Source organism: Plectropomus leopardus, chromosome 11, assembly GCF_026936395.1.
Source record: "Plectropomus leopardus strain MGB_pleo_1.0 chromosome 11, ASM2693639v1, whole genome shotgun sequence".
Lineage (NCBI taxonomy): Eukaryota > Metazoa > Chordata > Actinopteri > Perciformes > Serranidae > Plectropomus > Plectropomus leopardus.
In genome coordinates, this window is record NC_142186.1 from 27,924,527 (window position 1) to 27,945,781 (window position 21,255).

A 21,255-nucleotide genomic window follows, 5' to 3' on the forward strand; every position below is an offset into this window, starting at 1 on the left:
GGCACTATCTGAAATAAGAAATGTTATACAAAGAAGCAAATTGGCTCAAAATCTCAAAACTGACTGATGCATGACAAAAATATTTCACTCGGGTGTCTCGCTTTAATATGAATTTTATTTTATTTACTGAATAAAAGTCTTACAACAATAATATACAGCTCACATCATTGTGCGATTGATGTTATTAGAAAAATCACTTCACACATACATCATTTAGGTACATTTTAGGGTACAGTTTTTAGTTCACTCACAATACAGTAAGATAGCTTTTTAAACACAACCTCATATTTAGATTACAGCGAGGGCATGTTCATGGACATGATATTCACATATTTATTCTGCACGCTTACACACACTCAAACAAATTTCGCTGACTGGGCACAGTAATGTTACGAGACCCCTCCCACTACACTAGTTCTAATCATTTAATCGATGAAGCTCTTTCTCTTGACAGGCAGAGTGGCTGGCAAATGAGCCTGATTTTCATGATAGATCAATAGGCTGATTGACATGTCAGATGGATGAATGAATATACTCCAATCAGGTGTATTGATCTCACAGTCCAAGCCTGACTGGATGGCATGGCGATAATTGATGATGCCAGCACCTTTGTGTAAAGGGACATTACAGATAACAGATTACTTCAAATATCAGATTGGTTACAGTAAGTGCATTGTTTGAGGTATTAGAGAAATCTATTTGGTTTGCTTGAGACTGAGTATCATCTGTAAGGCCAATGAACGAGACAATGAGGCAACGACAAACGGCTGGTTTTCCTGTAGCTGTAAATACATTCAGCAGGGTTTTTAGATTGGTAACAATTACCACTATAACAATGTGATCAATGATTATTGTAATGCATTATTTTGACCACTAGGTAGCGCATGGAGGAGATAAAAACATAAACTTTTAGGGTGGTGCACAGGATGATCCAAAGCAGCATACCTTTGACTATGTGTGTGTGCACATGTATTAACAAGTTTATGTGTGCATGTCTCTGCGCATGTGTATTTATGTCCCAGTGTTTGTTCATTCTCCTGTGCATGTTCAGTGTGGCCTGGGCACAGGATGCTGCAGGGTCATGTGCTCTGCTCCAGTGAAAGGCAGTCTGTGTGTGCAGTAATGGTGGACCAGCTCTGGGATACTGGAGAAGACGCAGCTGCTCTGGTCCAGTGTGAAGCCCAAACCCTTAACGCTCTTCGTCTGGGCCACGATGATGTGCACACAACTCTGACTGGTCCTGATGAAGCAAGACAGCGCGAAAGAAACACAAAGACATATTGTCAGTCAAGTAAGAGACACACAGCAACAGTTAGAGTTAAGAGTTATTAGATGTTGAACAATGTCTTAGCAAAAAAAAAAAAAAAGTCCTCTCTTATCTGTCTCTGCCCAAATGAGGCTGTGCATTTTCTGAGTTCAGTGGATGTGTAAATGGGGTTAATGATGTGGACTCTCAAATGAATGAGCAGCGTACAACAAATGTGCACTCGGGCGCATGCACACACACGCGCACACAGACGCACACACGCACACGCACACACACACACACACACACACACACACACACACACACACACACACACACACACACACACAAGCACAACAGCACCACAGGATTTCAGCCTTTATCCTAGAGAACTTTTTCCTGGCACGTTCATCGGTAGTGTCAGTTCTACAGATGACACAAAAGAGCTCATGTTTTGGCTGCCACTACAATGCCAGTGACTGTAACTTCTTAGTAATTTTTGCCAAGCAACGGCTCAATCATTGTTGAAGATGTCAGTGGGTACCAACACCTAAATATATCTTTAGTATAAAATATACTGTACAACATAAGATAAATGTGCCATGCACGGTCGTTTTTTAAACCTATACTTCTTCCACAAAATAATTATTTGTATATCAATAACTCACCCTGTGTTACCTTGAATTTCTAAGGAAACTTTGTTTTTCTCCTATGCCTCAACGGTGAGTAATGAATCCAAAAACTGCAAATATTCTTGATTAATTTAAAACAATGAGTGCAGCGTTTAACAACCACAAAACTATGTTGAATCATCGGTTCACAAACTCTCACACAACTGGTGTGGTATAAGTCGAATGTCATTTATCCTGTCGTATGCTCAGTACTTCCCGAACGCATACATGTCTGGCCAAGCATACATTTGAACTCTGCTTGTAGACTGTAAATGACTTTAAATAGAAAAAGAAGATCTATGAATAAGGTTACTGTTATTGTTAATTTACTTCCTGTCAGCTTTTACTTTGGTAGTTCCATTTCCTTTTTTAATTTTGTTTTTGATGCTTTCTCCTAACGGAAACAGGATGTTGAAGCAGAAATGTTTGAGATCAAAAGAGGGAAGACAGTGAAACTTTGCATCAAACTCTTGCTTTACTTTCTTGTAAAGCAATTTATACTTATGGGTATTTATTATATTATTTATGGATATTGGTTATGTTTGCATAGAGCTCATTTTATTTATTTGTGCTTTTGCAGCTCTTACTGTGTTTTTGGAAGAAAAGGTGAAGAAAGAAAGGCTAAAGAGGCTAAAGAAAATTAAAGACTTTTGAAAACGTTTGTATGCTTCACCATCAAGTGGCCTGGGGTTCGCTACATGCATTCCATTTTTTAGTGTTGTAAATAGTAAGGTTTTTGCAAAAATGCATGCCTTTGAGAAGTATTGAGCATACTACAGGATTATAGGTGTAGAGAAGCAGAGAAGACTTCTATCATGACAAAATTAAAGACATTTTCATGGTAAACTGATGCAGAAATGACATAAAGTGGTGCATAATTTTCTGCATTTTGGTGAATTTTAAGTGTATGATGCTCAAAATGTTGTGGCAGTTGTGAGTTGTTTGAGAGTTTGTAAAGACATTATTTTGATATAGTTTTGCTGTTGTTAATCGTGGCCCCCATTTACTCAGTTCATCGAAAATGTTGTTTTTAGATTCTTCATTCACCGTAGAGATATGTGGTAAAATCAAAGTTTTCTTTGCTAATTCAACGTAACACAGGGTAAATATTTGCTATACTTATTATGAAATTGTAGGTGAAGTATTCCTTTAAACATGACTAAAAGCCAAAGCTGCATTATAAAAACTAAAAATATTAAAATTCAGAACAGCATATTTGATTTTCAAGCATAGCTGTAGCTCCATCGCAGAAAACAGGCTGCGCTGCATCAAAACAAATGAGGATAAAAATAGTGCTATAAATAAATATGTACATTTTCCATTATATTGCGTGCCTGTACCTTGTCCATCAAAGACACTTAAATGAAATACACGCATCTGCGGACTTACTTCAGTGCGATGGAGTACTTGCTGGTTCCTGATTCGCTGTCCCTCACCAGGAAGCTGGCTTCCCTGCAGCGCTGCAGCTGAGCCTCAGCCTGTTGCCGACTCACACTGCCATGGTACCAGCTTGAAAGGGGCGGGGGAAGGAGGGGGAGGGGGAGATGCAGAGGGAGAGAGGGAGACAACAGATCACTGACATATAGCGCAGCAACATATGGTGATAAGTCAGATGTCAAGATAATGATAGGTGATGATGGCGAGAGAGGGAGAAATGAGAAGGAGACTGACAGGAGGAAGGAAACGCACAGACAAGAACAGAGACTTACAGTCTCTGTAAATCAGAGCGATGCACGTGTTGGACTGAGTGGCTTCACAGTGTCAAAGGTGAACTTGAGACGGCAAAGAAATAAATAAAGCGGACAAACAGAACGTATGTGGCTGTGCAGAGTGTCCGTGGAGGCCTATTAGGATGCAAGGTGATGCTGACAGTGGCTACAGGCAAGAGCCATATATAAACACTGTATGTGGCATTGAGGCAAAACACACTGACATTCAGCCACAACATGAGAGGAACAAATGCTAACATGCTCTGAGCACATTCACCACATGTTCCCTCTGTAAAGAAAGGCCACGCTCAAAGACGAGGAAAGAGGGTTTACAGATAAAATTCTTCTTTTTGTGTCGATTCAAGCCTTACCTCGAGGGTGCACCTTCCTTTAGCTTTTATGTGAAGCACCTTATCATGAGTTTGCACTCAGGGGATGCTGCTGGCTCCGTCTCTCAGTGATAAATACCAAATTTTACTTAAAACTGTCTAATGTGCCAAGTTTAAAATATATGTGAGATGTTGGCCGAGAGGACTGGCAGCCTCTGCTGTATTTGACATTGTGAGTCACCAGATCAGATGTTGAAGGAAATCTGCTTGATTGCTTTACAACTTTTATTAAAGGAAATTGATTTTCAGCCAAAGCACAGATGGTAAGGTAAAGGCCAAAAGGAAAGGAGAAAACTGTCCAAATAAATGCAAGCAGAGCAAAACAGAAAGCAGACCGGGGTACAGGAAGTGCCATTTAATCTGCAGAGTTTATGAGAAATGCGAAGTTGATTTTGATAAAAACTAATAATACACAGACATGAGATAAAGGCGGCCAAATGTCTGAACCCTCATCTCATTTGTTTAATTCCTTCAATCCATTAATCCTGTTTAAGGTTGAGCATGCAGTGGGTGAGGGATTACAAGTCTGTAATAGTTAGACAATCCTAATATGTTTGATACGTATTTCTCCTTGTAGCTGCTATTTTTTTTGTCAGTGGGGTCTACCAAATTTGGCAAATTATTATCTATGTCATTATTTGGTATAACTACAACAGTGCTACAGAGTGTCATGTTGACAGCCCAGTCACTAGAAGAAAATGCTGGAATTTTTGGTTTCTGCAAGTTTTTATATGTATCATACCAACGTTTCTGCATTATATGCCTGCCAAGTGGCAGACCACTGCAGACCACTCATGGGTGTTTTTAAGTGACCTGTGGCTGTTTTTCCTACGGTGACAGAGCCACAAAAAGCATTTTTTTACTGAAACATTGCTGCGTTTCCTGTTGGGACTATGCCATGAAAAGTGGTTGTTTTTCGAAGTCTTTTTTTTTTTAATCATTACGTTTCTTTTTTTTTTAAGCCGTAATATGATTTTTTCCAAGAAGCACAAGTTTCTTGTGTTGTAGTTGAATTTCCATACCATAGCCAAGTGATGTTGAACCCTAAAATTTCAAATTATCTATATAATAATGTACAAATGTAACATATTAGTGGTTTTCAGACACGTACAAGGCCATCATTTTTCTGGCGATTGTGTTAAACAGCCTGTCTCTTCCCTCCTTACCTCTGCTTCTCCAGGGGCAGGCTGGGGTCCACTTTGGCTGCGTCCCCATCCAGCGGGGAACTGGGGGAGGTAGGAGACGGAGGGGACAGTTTGTTGGGACTAGAGGAGGGTGAGAGGGGTGAGAGTTTCAGGGTGGGGAAAGAGGGAGATGGGGGTGTGAGAGGGGAGAGTTTGAGAATGGGCGACGAGGGGAAGGAGGGAGAAGAGGAGGAGGATGGAGAGGACGGTACGAGTATTTTATGGTTCCAGTTCTTCTGTCTCAGGGTGGGTTGTTGGGGCTGCTGCTGCTGGCGGGTGGAGGTTGAACCGTTCTCTTTAGTGGGAGAACAATCAACTGCCTCGAACTGAGCTGGATGAAGCAAGAGAGACATTATCAACCTTTCATAATAAAGTCCTATGAAAGCATGCCAGAGCTACCAAAGTAAACACATCACTGGAAATTGATTCATCGGGATTGTTTTGTTTCCTCTCTAAAACAAACACAAAATTGTTGTGGCATAACTGTACAAATAAAACTCACTGCATCCTTCCTCCACACCCTAAACTCCCCACCCTTCCCATCATCCCTCTCTCCCTTTCTGTACCTGACAGCGCTCTAACAATGTCCTCCTTTCTCCACTCCCACGGCAGTTCGTACTCTCCAGCGGGACGGACGTCAGACTCTGGCCGTGTGACAGGGATCCACACCCCCCCACTGTCACCCTCCAGCCCGCCCTCGTACGGTGTGTCGTAGATGTTTGGGGGCGGTGGTTTTCCTTCTTCGTCCTTCCCCTCTTTCTTGCCTCGGTCCAGCAGAACGCACACTTTCAGGAGGTCTTTGGAGCCCCGTCTACGAACCTCTGCAGCAGAGCGGTCATGTGATTAGTCAAGTTGGTATAAGATAAAGGATTTTCACTAAAAACAGACAAAGTATTGTATCTCCCAAAAGACACTATCCTGGCATCTGTTCTTGTTAAAAAAATCTTTCAGTAAAGTGTCTGTTTTGAGCTCAAATTGGCTCTTATGTGTTTTGATACTTTTTAAAATAATAATGTACTTGACAAAGAGCCAATTTGGCCTCAAAATGTCATAAAAAATTTATAACAAAGCATTGATGCAAGTCCTTGGGGAGATACAAAGATCAACTGTTAATGTCGTTGTGCTGACAGCACTTGGACAAGATTATGTCTGTATTGTCCTACAGATCATAGACAAATCAGTCATCACCATGATGTCATATCACTGTTTGTAGTGGATGAGCTGCTTTCTGCAGAGACTCTGCACAACAATGCACAATTGATAGCATCATGCAACTCTCTTAATGGCCATAAAGTTTAGTCAACATTTCTCCTTCATAGAATAAGTGGAAATGAATCCTTCTAACCTGCATTAAGATACAGTTTCTTGCATAGCTGTTGTTCTGGGTACACCTAGTCAACTGACAACTGAGTGTATTTTATAATGAGAAAAAAATAGTCAGCCATACACTTTCTGCAAGCTGTTCAGTAGTCCTTGCACATTTCTCTCCCATATCCACAGAGATGAGGAATATTTGATGTTTATGTATAAGTCCCAATCTGCTATATCAGACAGAACAGGAAATTTTATAGCAGGAAATAAAAAAGAAGGCTGAAACTGCCAGTTGTGCAAAAAAATAAGTAAGATTAAAATACACTTTCTCATAACACATTTATGACTTGGCTTGGTAAGTTTGTTCATCAACTCCAACTAAGTGACATGCTTACTGAAGATTTGTGTGTGTGTTTTTTTTAAGATATCTAATACATTAACTTAATGCATGGTTTCCTCAGTTTTAGTTGTAAAGGTCTAGTGTGCAGGATTTAGTGGCATCTAGTGGTGAGGCTGCAGACTGCAAACAAAGGAAAGTTCTCTGGTGTGCCAAGCATGTAGGAGAACAGGCTGTTTGTATATTTTCCTAAGAAAAATTATACACTAACATTCGTTCATAAACTAAGCAATCACAAGCCTGTAATTTGTGCATAACCTATGTATTGGGAATGCAGTGATCATGTGACTAATGCGCAGATAGGAGCACAGAAGGATGCAATCCCGAAAAGTGGTAGGTTACGGTGGTGGATGGGTCACAATACACAGGACCTTTGCCAGCAGACTGGTGTTTGTCAACTCTGAGTCATTTTAAGGTTCATTGTCACCATGTTTCTTGCCTAAACCGAACTTTTGTGACTTTACATTGAGTACATAACACCGTTGATGGAGCACTAATTTGCAGGATATTAAACAAACCATTGTGTGAGGATACGCTGAGCAGCACTACAGTGGCTGCTTTGAAAGCGCAAAAGGCCCAAGAGCCAGCGTTTCGTTTGTTCGCACTGGGCTACTAAAGAAACAGCATGGTGTACTTCATGGAAGAGGACCCACTCTGTATGTAGATGTTAATGGTTCATTCTAACAAAAAACAGTGATTCTTAGTTTCAGGTGATTATACACTAGCAAAAACATAATAATTGATATTATTGCCAATACATATCCCTAAATCCAACACGCTGCACCATTAAAGAAAATTTGTGGGCTAATACTTGTGTTCATTGGGTCAGTTTGATCAACCAAATCTGTTTGTGTAGTTCGATTTGCTCTCTAAATTAAGTTTATTCTGACACTTTGTTAAATTTTGGGGGAATTTCACTTGTTGTGTTTCTTTACTGTCTGACAGGTAGCCTGTGTGTCTGCACTATTGTGTGACCAAACAATGGAGCTGCAGGAAGAAAAGGTCAACACAGCCGCTGATTGGCTGGCTGACCGGGGCCACTTCCTGGCTGCTGGGAAGTGATTGGGCGAGACCAAGAGCAGGGGGAGACCTGTACATTTTGGGAAGGAGTGAGGATGGGGGGGGGTTCAATTCTTTTCACACGTAAGGGACCATAAAGTATTTTGTGTATGTGTGTGTGAGAGGGGGGGCACTGAGGCCAACTTCCTATCAAGAGAATGGGGCAAAGGAAACAGAGTCAGGAGACAGGAAGTTGGAAGAGGAAGCTGCGCCCATTGTCCCTGCACAACACTGTTCCTACGGCAACCGCCAGCGGGGAGGGAAGTCAGCAGAGAGACTGGGGGTCTAGTTTGGCCCTTTAAAATGACCCTTTAGCAAGAATGGGACATAGTGTGCGTTCAGAAAAAATAAATTTGTATTCCTTAGCTTGCATATAATTTACAAAGCTTATCCAGTAGTCCAGATTATACCAATTTAGCACTTTCATAATGTAATGACTGCACTGTCAAATCTGACAATTTGACTTTACTTAAAAAAATCTAGGAGACTGAATGCCTTAAAAAATTAAAGATATAACTATTACTATTGAATTATGTTAATGTGATATGTCATTGTTACATTTACTTAAAATGTATTAACAAGTTTCATTGAATCAGTCTTTTTAAGTTTTAGTGTCTATTCAGTAAACCATGTATACTGTGCTATATATCTGTATTCCTCTAGCTGCAAAATAGTCAATTAATTTGTATTTTGTTAAATAAACAGAACTTGCAGATCTCCCAGCTTTATCATTGTCAAAATCATCTTTGTCATGACCAAGTCAGACTAACTTGGTTTAGTGATGTTGCGAACACTTAGAAAGAACCAGGAAATTTCAAAACTTGTCATTTTTAAGTTGCAACAACTTCACAAAATTAAGTACACAGCTTAATTTCAAGTAAACTTAACACTTAAATATAAAGTAAACATAAATGAAGATATATAGTTATCTTTACTTTCCTTTTTCAAGACATTCCAAGATTATTTTAAGTAAGATCAACTCGGCAGATTTTATTGTGTGGGATTGAAAATGAGCCTAAACTCACCTGTGATGATGACCTGGGCATCGTAGGGCTCCATGTACCCATCATTCACTCCTGCTCGCTCAGCCTCCCTCTGCTCCTTGGTTTTCTCTGCGTCAAAAGGATCTGCATAGTCCTCCAAGATGATCAGCTGTGAAAAGTTAAAGTCATGTCAGAAAGAATAGTATTCAGATGTAACATTTACCTGGAAACAACACATGGAGAGGGATCTGATACTGTGTGTGTGTGTGTGTGTGTGTGTGTGTGTGTGAGAGAGAGAGAGAGAGAGAGAGGGATAAGCAGAAAAAGTTGCAAAGAGGTCAGCACTTTGTGTTTGACTGTTTGATCTAACACAATGTAGTGAAACTGCATTGTGTTCTCATGACAGCGATGGAAACTGAATACAGGGTTATGAACTGAGGTGGGGAGGAAAACACAAAGGAAAGCATTGACCTCAAGCCCACAATTACATTAACTTTTGCACTTTTTATCTGCATGCTGCCTGTAACCAATTCTGCCTGTGTGAGTTGATTCTAACAAAATAGAAGATGATTTATGAAGATAATTCACAGGGAGTTAGCTTTATCTCTAGAAGTTACTCACCGTTGTTTTAATGTCAGATTTTCCCTTTTCATTCTCAAGCTGCTTTTGTTCAATTATCCCGTTCAGTTTGGGGGTCTTGTCTTGTTTGTCCACTTTAATCATTCTGCTGATGTACGCTTGTGCCAAACTGGTGGTCCTGACCTGGCGGTTCTCATCTGACGTCCCAGTCTCGATCTTGGAGTTCTTGCGACCTTTTCCAGATGTGAGACTGTCCCAAACCGTCCCCACTGAACCAGCATTGTTACGACCCAATTCTGTGGCTGAATTTTTCCTATTTCTCCCTGCCAATAAACCCCCCACTCCGCCGTCTTTGCGCTGATTTCCCTTCAGACTGTCGCGAGAAAACGAGGGTTTGGGTCGAGTTTGTGGACCAGATTCAGAGGCCGAGCGGACCCTTTCGGTTCCGTTCTTCAGGTTGATGGGGAAATCTCTGAACCATTTTGCCATGGCTGTTAAATTTTGACAGAATTCTCACCACAGATTAAAAGTTAACAAATCGTTCGTCTTTTGTGCGTTCTTGCATTAGGCGCCCCCAGTGAAGCTAAATTTGAATCGTGCGCAACAGCTCCAACTTTACGCACAGATGTTTTACGCACGCCTCGGTTGGAATAACTATGGTCTCAAATTACCAGAATCTCCTGGTCATTGAATTCAGACAGCTCACCTCGTGATGTCAAACGGATTCTTAGCGTCTGAAACTCCCTGACAACTTCTCGTGCGTCTTGGACGTCATTGGCCAGTGGCTCTCCACTGCTGTCACCCTGCGCCTGCAGTAACAACTATCCCTGTAGTTTGAAAAGGAGCTTCTGCAAAGCGTAAATTCGAAAGAACTCGAAGTTTTTCTTTGAACCCAGTAAAGATCCCATTCCCGGAGCGTAAGATGATGCGTCCAGTCTGGCGAGGTGATGAGATGGAGAGCAAAGTTGTGCGCGCAGACTGTGGGATGTCGCTGGATTTTTGGGGAGGGGCTGTATGTGTGAGGGGCGGAGGAGAAGTTTCACTGTAATAATTTTAATGGGTACACAACTGAACTCTTCAACCTTTAGCAGCGGTTGGCCAAATGCCAGTAGACGCCTGGCAATGAGCGAAATGTGGGATCCAACATGAGAAATGCATGGAAAGTTATTTTTTAAAAAGTCCCTTTGAAGTTTGCTCTTGTGCACTCCAGCACGAGTGAAACCATAAATGTGACCTCTGTCTTTATGCCCCTTACTCTGGACCTTGATTTAGGCGTTTTTTTTAAAAAAAAGAATAATAACTTGAAATTGTTATACATTTTTGGTTTCTTTTTAAATTTTTATTCCTGGTGTATAGTTTTTAATTGCTTAATTTTTGTAGAAATGTATTTATTATGTAAACATTTTAATGTTTTATTGTTGTAATTTTCTGATCTTGCAAAATTGCACTTGTTAATTGTCTCATTCCTTATTTTTTCTGTTTTGTTTGACCTTTGCTATGTGAAGCATGGGGTGCATTGTTGTATGAAAGGTGCTATATTATTTATGTTGAGTTGAATTGGTGACAATTTGGAGACATTTGCCTTATTTTTTTTATGCTTTGAATTTTGCGATTTGTACTCATAATCTATGCACATAATCTCAAAATTAGTACTTTTTAAATAGCCTATGGGAAATTTGTTACAAATTCAAAAGTATGTTTTGGCCAAGATATGCAGCAATAACAATGGATTACAGACATCACACAAAATGCCATAATATCAGAAATAAACAATTATAAAATCATGAACAGAATTTCTCAGACCAATCATATAATATATTCCATTATAGAAACATCCCAACAATCACTAACTTGAAAAATAAAAATAAAAATAGGGCATTGCATGAACTCTTTTAACTGCAGTGCTAAGTTATTGGAGGTAATGCACTTGAAGCGGAGTTTTTTTTTTTTTTTGAAGGGTCAAGGAGGAGGATGATGATGATAATACTTAACCACCAGTTTGTTGATAATTGCGCCATCTACTGGTATAATGGAGAGAAAGATACACAAGAAGCAACAGCCTATATTCACCTTCGACCATCACTGGCACTGCAAATTTTGTGTATGTGTCTCATACCGGTATTTTTCTTTTTCTTGTTTATTTCAGGTAAATTACAAATACAGGCTTCTGCTTTGCAGCAAATAGGTCAAAAAGTTGTTCTGCACAGTGAATGAGTGACGTAAAAATTGCACCAATAGCTAACGGAGTAACTATCTATAGTCCCGCCCATATCATGTCACTTGTCCAATCACAGCACTCCGTCCGGAGAGGCTGGGCGGGACGGTTACATCCCCGACAAAGGTAACAGGTTGCAGTCGCCGCATAATGAACTTGTTGCTGTGTTAATTTGCGTAGGAGTCGTGTTTTTCCACCCACTGTTTCGTGTGAACTTTGATGGAAAACGCTTGAATTATCATCGACATCAAGGAAGCGGAGTGTCAGAGAGGAGAGGAGGAAAAACTTCAGAGAAAGAGGTAACTTTGCGCTTGTTGTGTTGGACTTCACATAGCCAGACAGCTAAAACCAGACAGACACGACCTGTCAGTCAGTTATGCTCCTTGTGGGATGTTTTTGTGTACTTTATGACGTTTATTACTTCATTTAAGTTACTTATTTTATCATTTCTAACAGTATTGTGTCACTATACATTACCTGGTTGCCAGTTTAGCTTAGTAGCTAACGTTAGTTTTATAATGTTTCGAGGGCTCAGCTAACGTTGACTCAGGATAACTTACCGCTTTATGTGATGTGAAATACACGTGAAGGATGTCTGCAAATACTTCTGCTAAATGTGTAAGTACTCTTAGGTTCACCACACGTATATGCAAGTTAAATGAAGACTTTTAAAGGCAGTTTAATGCTGAAATACTTCATATTTAATCGCTATTTAACAGGTAGCCTAACGTCACCTGCTACCAGGGGGACTGTGCTCCTAGAAACGGCATTAATACCTCTGAGGCAGTGTTTAATAACCATTTCAAAGTCTGAGCAGATTGGCTTGATTGCTTAAAAGTTAGTATAAAAAAAAGGTACAAGAAAATTTCCTGAAAATAAGTAAAATAAAAAAGAAAGCTAATAAAAAATATAAAAAGGAACAGAAAAGACCTTCAAAAATGCTTAAATGATAATTATTCTGCAACATTTTTAAATATGTAATCTTGAAAATTATATATAAAGGTTTTCATTAGCTTTTCAATTTGCAATTTGTGGAAAAGGTCCTACCATGTTCCTAATTGCCTTTTTCCCCCATGTTTTTGAATTCAAAGGTTTAAATTCTTGTAAAAGCATCTGAATGCAGTACAAGTACAGTCCACATTTTAAAAGGGTTAAACAGTATGTGCATTCAAAAGTATTGTCAGTACATTGTACTTAAAGTATCAAAAGTAAATTAACTTGTTTTGCAGTAAAATTTCCCGTGTGACTGTTAAAATATTAAGACCCAAGAGGTTATATGCAACCTCATTTCAAATGTTTTCAGGCTTTTAATCTATGCAATATAATGATAAAATAGCCTGACATGTATTCTGTGCAACCCCTCAAGGATATTTCGAAAATGAGAAAGAGATGCTCTCTTCAGTATTAATCTTGACTCAGATGAAACTGATGATGCAAGCAGGAAAGAAGTGCAGATTATAGTTTTGAAGTGTGAGGAGAGGCTCATGCATTGTGTCATAAAATTGAATAATTACAGCATTGCACCTGCTAAGCCACTGACCATGCTGACAGTGCACTTTTAAAACAGAATGAACATGGGAGGAAAAACTGGTAGCACAATTTAAGGGGCAACTTTAGTATTTTTCTACCTGAAGCCTTTTTCCCATGTTTTTTGTGTCTACATTTGCAATGGAAACAGTACTTTTTGAAACTGGTCCAGTGTGGTATACCACTTTTGGGATATACTGTGATATGAAAACTGAAGATTATCATAATGTGAACAGTTGCTTATCTACGATATTGGAAAAATGCAACTGGACAGAGAACTTCACTTTTAGTTATTTTCAAAATTGAGATATTTTTCATATATTTTCATTAAAAAATGTCAGGTTTTTATTATAGTGATATACCGTGAAATTTTCTGAGACAGTTATCATACCGTATAAAATATTATACCGTTGTGATCCTGGTAATGAGTGAAACAGGCTGCCATGTAACCACTCTGGGCATCTGTGCACTGTTAGTGTACGTCCACCAAAAGTGGTTGTTTTGCCACTGACAGGCTCACATTGTTATTCCAAGTTAAGTTAAGTTAATCCTACTGAAATAATACATTTTTTCGTAAAGAGCAGGATTCTTTTTGTTCAGCCAGAAACAGCCATAAAATCACCACCGCCACAAACACCAGACTCTATTTAAAGGGCAACTTTGTTTTTTTTTTGTAAACCTGAATCCTATTTTCCATGGGTTTTTTTGTGTCTAATTAATATAATATTTTTTTTTAACTGATCCAGTATTGAGTGAGACAGGCTGGAATTTACCCACTCTGGGTATTTTTGGACGACTAATCTACGTCCACTAAAAGTGCTTGTCTTGTCCACTGACAGGCTCAGATTGCCATTCGAAGTGTCTGACAACATTATAGAAAGGATCCTGCATAATTAGACCTTTTGTTCAAGAATAAGATCCTTTTTATTTAACCAGAAACCGCCTTGAAATTACCAATGCCAAATCCACCAGTCCTTTTAAATAAGTAGTAATTTTAGCATGTATAACCCAGTGTATTTTCACATCTAACAGGTTGAATTAAGGGTTTATTTCAACCAATCGTTTGAATAGTGGAATAACTATACAAGATGGTTTCTGTGAGTTTTATTATGTCTCTGTTGACTTTGAATGAAGTGTGTTGTACATTTTTAAAATTACTGTTGTTCTTTTAAAATGGAGACTGGTGGGTTTGACAGTAGCTATTTCTGTAGGATCATTTCCATTATGTTGTCAGACACTTAAAATAACAATCTGAATCTGTCAGCTGCTAAAACAAGCACTTTTACATGGTGTACATTGTTGGTGCCCAATTGCCTGTTAATGTTACTGGACCAGTTTCAGAAATTCTTGTCTCCATTAGTCAATTATTCACAAAAACATGACAAAATAGGGTCCAAGTTGGAAAGTAACAAAGTTACCCTTAAATTCTGGACAAAGTGTTTAGTCTAATGTTACAGGTACAATTATGTATTGTGTAGATAAGTTCCCATAAATTAATCTTTCTTTAACACGGACGTACTCTGGGCCTGTGTGTGAAAGGACAGAGAGAAACAAGTGTCTGGAATGTGGGTTACGGGAGGGGTGTATTTATGTGCTCCTAATATGGTGTCATTTGTTTACTATTTGGTAACACTGAAGTATCTCTTTGTTATGCCAATGAACTTCTTTGGATTTGAAAAGAGGCATAAATGGCCGTTTGTTTGAGCGTGAAAGAGGAGCAGTGGCAAGTTTGGTGGAGAGATTGACCGCTTTAGAGAGGAAGAGGGCCTGGTTTTAAGTCAAGAATGTAATAGAGACGGAGAAAATACCCTGAGGACTGAGAGGCGGCCTGCCCTTAAAGGACACAGGAGGCTACTGCTTCTGTCCATCGCTGTTACTAACACCCTCTATTTTCTAGGTCATTATACCTGTACAACTTAATGATTGAAGTGGAAGAAAAGGAGCAAACTACTGTTTTACATCATTTCCATTTTGGCGTAATATGCTGTATGCTAAACAGTTGATGAAATAATTATTCAACCAACTAAAATTATTTGAACTGTTTTGGGGATCAATTTAATTTTAAGAAACTTCCCACAGGAAAGGAAATTTCAAAATAATTCATTGTCCAGCTTATACAGTGCCTTGCGAAAGTATTCGGCCCCCTTGAACCTTGCAACCTTTCGCCACATTTCAGGCTTCAAACATAAAGATATCAAATTTAAATTTTTTGTCAAGAAACAACAACAAGTGGGACACAATCGTGAAGTGGAATGAAATTTATTGAGTAATTTAAACTTTTTAACAAATAAAAACTGAAAAGTGGGCGTGCAATATTATTTGGCCCCCTTGCGTTAATACTTTGTAGCGCCACCTTTTGCTCCAATTACAGCTGCAAGTCGCTTGGGGTATGTTTCTATCAGTTTTGCACATCGAGAGACTGAAATTCTTGCCCATTCTTCCTTGCAAAACAGCTCGAGCTCAGTGAGGTTGGATGGAGAGCGTTTGTGAACAGCAGTCTTCAGCTCTTTCCACAGATTCTCGATTGGATTCAGGTCTGGACTTTGACTTGGCCATTCTAACACCTGGATACGTTTATTTGTGAACCATTCCATTGTAGATTTGGCTTTATGTTTTGGATCATTGTCCTGTTGGAAGATAAATCTCCGTCCCAGTCTCAGGTCTTGTGCAGACTCCAACAGGTTTTCTTCCAGAATGGTCCTGTATTTGGCTCCATCCATCTTCCCGTCAATTTTAACCATCTTCCCTGTCCCTGCTGAAGAAAAGCAGGCCCAAACCATGATGCTGCCACCACCATGTTTGACAGTGGGGATGGTGTGTTCAGGGTGATGAGCTGTATTGCTTTTACGCCAAACATATCGTTTTTGCATTGTGGCCAAAAAATTCGATTTTGGTTTCATCTGACCAGAGCACCTTCTTCCACATGTTTGGTGTGTCTCCCAGGTGGCTTGTGGCAAACTTTAAACGAGACTTTTTATGGATATCTTTGAGAAATGGCTTTCTTCTTGCCACTCTTCCATAAAGGCCAGATTTGTGCAGTGTACGACTGATTGTTGTCCTATGGACAGACTCTCCTACCTCAGCTGTAGATCTCTGCAGTTCATCCAGAGTGATCATGGGCCTCTTGGCTGCATCTCTGATCAGTTTTCTCCTTGTTTGAGATGAAAGTTTGGAGGGACGGCCGGGTCTTGGTAGATTTGCAGTGGTCTGATACTCCTTCCATTTCAATATGATTGCTTGCACAGTGCTCCTTGAGATGTTTAAAGCTTGGGAAATCTTTTTGTATCCAAATCCGGCTTTAAACTCCTCCACAACAGTATCTCGGACCTGCCTGGTGTGTTCCTTGGTCTTCATGATGCTCTCTGCGCTTTAAACAGAACCCTGAGACTATCACAGAGCAGGTGCATTTATACGGAGACTTGATTACACACAGGTGGATTCTATTTATCATCATCAGTCATTTAGGACAACATTGGATCATTCAGAGATCCTCACTGAACTTCTGGAGTGAGTTTGCTGCATTGAAAGTAAAGGGGCCGAATAATATTGCACGCCCCACTTTTCAGTTTTTTATTTGTTAAAAAAGTTTAAATTATCCAATAAATTTCGTTCCACTTCACGATTGTGTCCCACTTGTTGTTGATTCTTGACAAAAAATTAAAATTTTATTTCTTTATGTTTGAAGCCTGAAATGTGGTGAAAGGTTGAAAGGTTCAAGGGGGCCGAATACTTTCGCAAGGCACTGTATCTCCTAGACATAACTGAGCTCAGTATAATATTAGTATTAGATTTTTTTGAGGTGGGGTGAGGAGCATCAGATCAGAATTTAGTCATCTCCAAGTAAATAGCTAATTTATTTGTCAGAGACAAAGACAGAACTATAGTGAGCAGCAACATTTACCCCTGGGTTGTTGAGCAGAAATAGAGATAAGATAAGACTTTATAAATCTCACAACGGGGAAATTCACACATTATAGCTGCTCAACAGAAAGCTGCTCAAGAGAAAAAAGTGACTGAAGTGCTAAGAATTGTAAAAATATCACAGAAATATAAGTTAAGTTAGATAAAATTAAATGAAAATAATATGAAATCTGTGTACACCTTTCACTTAAACAGATACTGCATGTACATGATTGATAGTTACACTGGGTAACTGAAATACAAACACGGTGTGTTGTATATTTACTGGAAAAATGTAGAAATATAGCCCATAAATATTATTGTATTGTATTGTATATATAGGAAATTGGTAAGCCTTGTTGAAAAGTATAATACAACGAATATGGATATGTACGTACAGTATATATTCAAAAATGTGTGACACATATTAAAGGTTGTTATTGACCTTGAAAACAGCAGTTTGACATAAAAACCTTGACTCAAGGTCCACTTACTTGCTTTTACCGGCACTTTCACACTTATTTCACTCCATCATTTTCAGCAGACACAAGATGACAGCTTGAGAAATTATATATAATGATTTAAAGGTCCAGTGTGTGTGATTTAAGGGATATGTACTGGCAGATATTGTAATTAATACTCTTAACTTTTTTTTTTTAAAATAATCACATGAAAATAAGAATCACTGCGTCTTGGCTGCCTTAGAATGGTTTGTTAATATCTACATACAGAGCAGTTCCTCTTCCACAGAGTCCGCCATGTTGTTTCTACAGTAGCCCAAAATGGAAAAATCTAACACTGGCTCCAGATGGGGCCGCTCACGTTTTCATGTCTCCACCGCAAATTTCCTACACGCTTGGCACATGAGAGAAGTTTCAGCTCTGCAACCTCAGTGCTAGATGCCACCAAGTCTTACACACTGGATCTTTAACTATTAATTAACTGGAAAAAATAATAACCAGCAAGTTATTAATAGATAATAATCAATCATGGTCAATTTCCATATTGTTAATTCCATACTAACAGCTCAGAACGTACTGAATATTACATAGTGTAAGTACATACAGTTCTGTGTGTTTTATTTTCACATTATATCAAATGAAGCACAAACAACAGTTTAGACTCGGATGACCTCCAGTCCAGCCTTTTTAGCTCTCTCCAGCTGTATTTGTTTTAGTCCAGGCCTGAGATGATTTGATCACATGAGCTATGCTGTGAGTCAGCAGAGGCACTTTCATGACTCCACACATTGCTGTTGTTTCATTTCTCTCCACACCCGCTCTAATCTCCTAATTATATTTTCCATTCCATCTCGGATCTTAACAGGGAAGCGGCTCCAATTCAATTTACTGTGTGGGAATTCAATTTGAGACCCGAGGCAGAGACCCCGTCAGCATAACTGCAGGGTAACATGACTGGCACCAGAGTCAAAAGGCACCAGATAGCTGGGCAAGCAAGCCAGCAAGAGCTTGTTGTTAAAAGTCACATCCTATTAATGACACAAGCGTGGGTCATAAACCTTTGCTTGTGAGCCTGTAGCCCACTGAAAGAAAACAAGAGCTGCAGTATTCAATTTATTATTCCTTTGATCTATAAAATGTTCGAACGAAAAATCTTAATTTCCCGAAAGCCCAAGGTGACATCTTTAGATCACTTGTTTTGTGTGACCTACAGTCCAAAACCCAAAGATAATCATTTAGGCCTGTTACATAACATTACAAAAGCAACAAATTTGCACAATTGAGAAGCTGGAACATGAGAATAATCACGATTTAATTGGTATTTGATAAACCGACTATTGTTTCAGCTGTAAGGGATACAGGGTCACACACAGTGCTTCTTTCACATAAAGAACATTAGGCGTGACCAACATGTTAATCTGACAGCACTGACTTTGTATAATCAAATGAATTACAGAAGAACTTGTTTGATATCCTACTTATAATCTGGATAAGGATATTTGTTCTACAGAGGTGTGGGAAGTAGAATTTTGGAGAGAAACCTAAAAAGGAAAGTGTAGGGTTCAAAGTTGCCAGAGTGTGGGGAAGTAAAATGTCCCGTTGGGTTAGGAAATCTAGCAACTCACTTGCCTGATCAGGCAAGCAATAAAAGAGAATTAAACACATTGTTTTTTCTCTCAGAAATGATGACGGTAGAAGCTATGTGAGGAGTTAGGCCTCGATTTGTCTGCAGCTCCAAAGAGTGGCCTGAAAGTCAAGTGCACTCACTCTGAGGCAAAATCTGGGGACAAAAACGTCCCCAAAACTCTGCACAGCATACAAATGACTGAGGGTGTTTGAATTATGATTCAAATCTCCAACTTTCAAGGGTTAGCCCTACAATTATCCAGGAAACAGGAGTTTACTTAGGTGGCCAACTATGTATTGCGCAGTTTGCCACAAGTGTGAGAGCAAGGTGGATAAAAGGAGGTCATTTTTTCAAAGGAATGAAGTTTGTATTTGTTATCTTCCAAAAGATTGAATACTTTGTACAGGGGCGAGTAATAATTGGCTTTGGACAAGTAGATTTCTGACTCACTTCCTGCACCAGGCAAGTGAAAAAAGAAAACTTTAGTGATAATGTGATGAGGACAAAAATGTCAGTGTGGAAACAAACTTGTTGTTATGAGATAAACAGTGTAAGGGATGAAATGAAAGACCATCGGGATGGTTTTGGCATTCTCAGAATTGCTGCCCTCATTTTCCGCCCCACATCAGCAGGATAATAGGATGGGTCCCCCCCACGCCTGCCCCTCTTCGGTGTTCTTCCTCACTGACAAATTAAGCTGATGAAGAGATGCAGATTAACAGATATTAGAAGAGAAACGTCTTCTTACTGGAGGTCAGTTTGGCACTTATACAACAAATCTCCCTTGTTCAGATTCCCATGAAATCAATAGACATCGCCCTCATATGGCACGGTAGTCAGTGCATGTCATGCTTGACCTTGCAGTGAAGACAGTGGGCTGCAGACTTCATGCTCGACTGCACAGATGCGTTGTGACATGGTGCTTCCTCTGTGGTTCCCAAAGGGTGGGGGGAAAAAATCGACTAGCTGTGCACATCTGATGAGCAGGTTTATCTGCGGACGATGCTTACGCACCACAAGCACACAGATATCCTCAAAGGTCATTCATGTCGTGTTGCTTCGCTCACTGCCAGTCCAGACATTTTTCCATCACCTATTCCTGGTGTTTCATGTATTCATTTTCGCTTCCACAGCAGACACATATAAGATTATCCGTCTTGGCTCACTTTGCTGACTGTATGTTATTCTTTGCTTGGGTCTGTGCTGCGTCAAACATCCTCCGAAATCTGTATGGAAATGTAAAAATCTGTGTAGGCGTTAAATAATGTATAGGTGCTTCTGTCAGAGTTGTGTAGTTGATGGTTACTTTAATAGTCAGTTTTGTGTGTGTGTGTGTGTGCAGGGGGAAGGGTTGTGCACAGAACAGTTTGACTTTGTATTTTATCACACAATGCACTGATAAGAGAAGAGTGTTTTCTCTTTCTCTGTTTCTGTCTCACTTCGCCCTCCCTTTCACTCTCCCAGCCCATTTCTGTCTCTCACCTTGGAAAGCTGTGGAGAGGAAATAAAAGGTGCAGAGGTCACGGAGGGAGTGTTGTAACAGGTTTGATGTGAGCTTAATGAACCATACCAGTGCAGTGGACATGGGGTGAGATCTTACAACGTGACCTAACCCAAGGCATGATCAGTCAGTCAGTGTAGCACCAGGAATGTTCAGTTCACCACTTTATATTACTGACAATGTAGGCTGACAGTGACTTATCACTATACAGTGACGTAGGTGTTATCGGTTGAAATACAAATAGTTTTAGAATTACTCATCAAGGGCAATCAGAGTATAGAAAAATGGGGGATTAGGGAGTCAAGAAAAACACAAAAGTTGAGTGAAAAAAATGAAAAGGTCTTGTCCCTGGTCTGTATTCAAGCTGTCACAGTTTTGAGGAGGGAATTAGGTTAGGTTTAACTTCCAAAAGTTGGGAAAGGCTTTGTTGGTCCTTACAAGTGGAAAGTGATATGTGGGTGTGTGCTTTCAGGTTAATGACTAATAGAGTGCACGA

General features: G+C 39.5%; 2 protein-coding genes and 1 long non-coding RNA gene across 7 annotated transcripts in view; 2 read left to right on the forward strand and 1 right to left on the reverse strand.

The window, feature by feature from the left end:
• LOC148188294 (uncharacterized) overlaps positions 1–8,681 on the forward strand; it is a 48,185-nt gene extending 39,504 nt beyond the window's left edge. Inside the window, exons 6-8 of the long non-coding RNA XR_015777957.1 lie at positions 1,052–1,291; positions 5,812–6,050; positions 7,853–8,681. This is a non-coding gene — a long non-coding RNA (uncharacterized LOC148188294). The remainder of the gene's footprint in view (positions 1–1,051; positions 1,292–5,811; positions 6,051–7,852) is intronic.
• Positions 98–10,498, reverse strand: she (Src homology 2 domain containing E). The gene is made up of 6 exons (XM_042490490.2): positions 9,571–10,498; positions 8,992–9,118; positions 5,766–6,020; positions 5,182–5,530; positions 3,307–3,426; positions 98–1,240 (listed from the first exon to the last, which is right to left on the reverse strand). The coding sequence occupies exons 1-6, from the start codon at positions 10,015–10,017 to the stop codon at positions 1,048–1,050; spliced, it is 1,491 nt and encodes a 496-aa protein (XP_042346424.2). The 5' UTR covers positions 10,018–10,498; the 3' UTR covers positions 98–1,047.
• Positions 10,499–11,862: 1,364 nt separating this feature from the next.
• Positions 11,863–21,255, forward strand: part of cgna (cingulin a) — a 28,398-nt gene continuing 19,005 nt past the window's right edge. For 4 of the 5 annotated variants that reach the window (XM_088084508.1, XM_042490407.2, XM_088084510.1 and 1 more), the window contains exon 1: positions 11,863–12,042. The gene's annotated coding sequence lies outside the window, so the exon portion shown is untranslated. Of the gene's footprint in view, positions 12,043–12,135; positions 12,362–21,255 lie in introns of those variants that run through there. The other variant, XM_088084509.1, reaches the window with a different exon arrangement.

Bases quoted from the DNA above. Each gene is read 5' to 3' on its own strand.
- she (XM_042490490.2), bottom strand. From the start codon at position 10,017: ATGGCAAAATGGTTCAGAGATTTCCCCATCAACCTGAAGAACGGAACC. The intron at 9,119-9,570 runs GTGAGTAACTTC...AACTTTTCACAG, and splicing joins AATCTGACATTAAAACAACG to CTGATCATCTTGGAGGACTA. The intron at 3,427-5,181 runs GTAAGGAGGGAA...GCCCCTTTCAAG, and splicing joins CTGCCCCTGGAGAAGCAGAG to CTGGTACCATGGCAGTGTGA.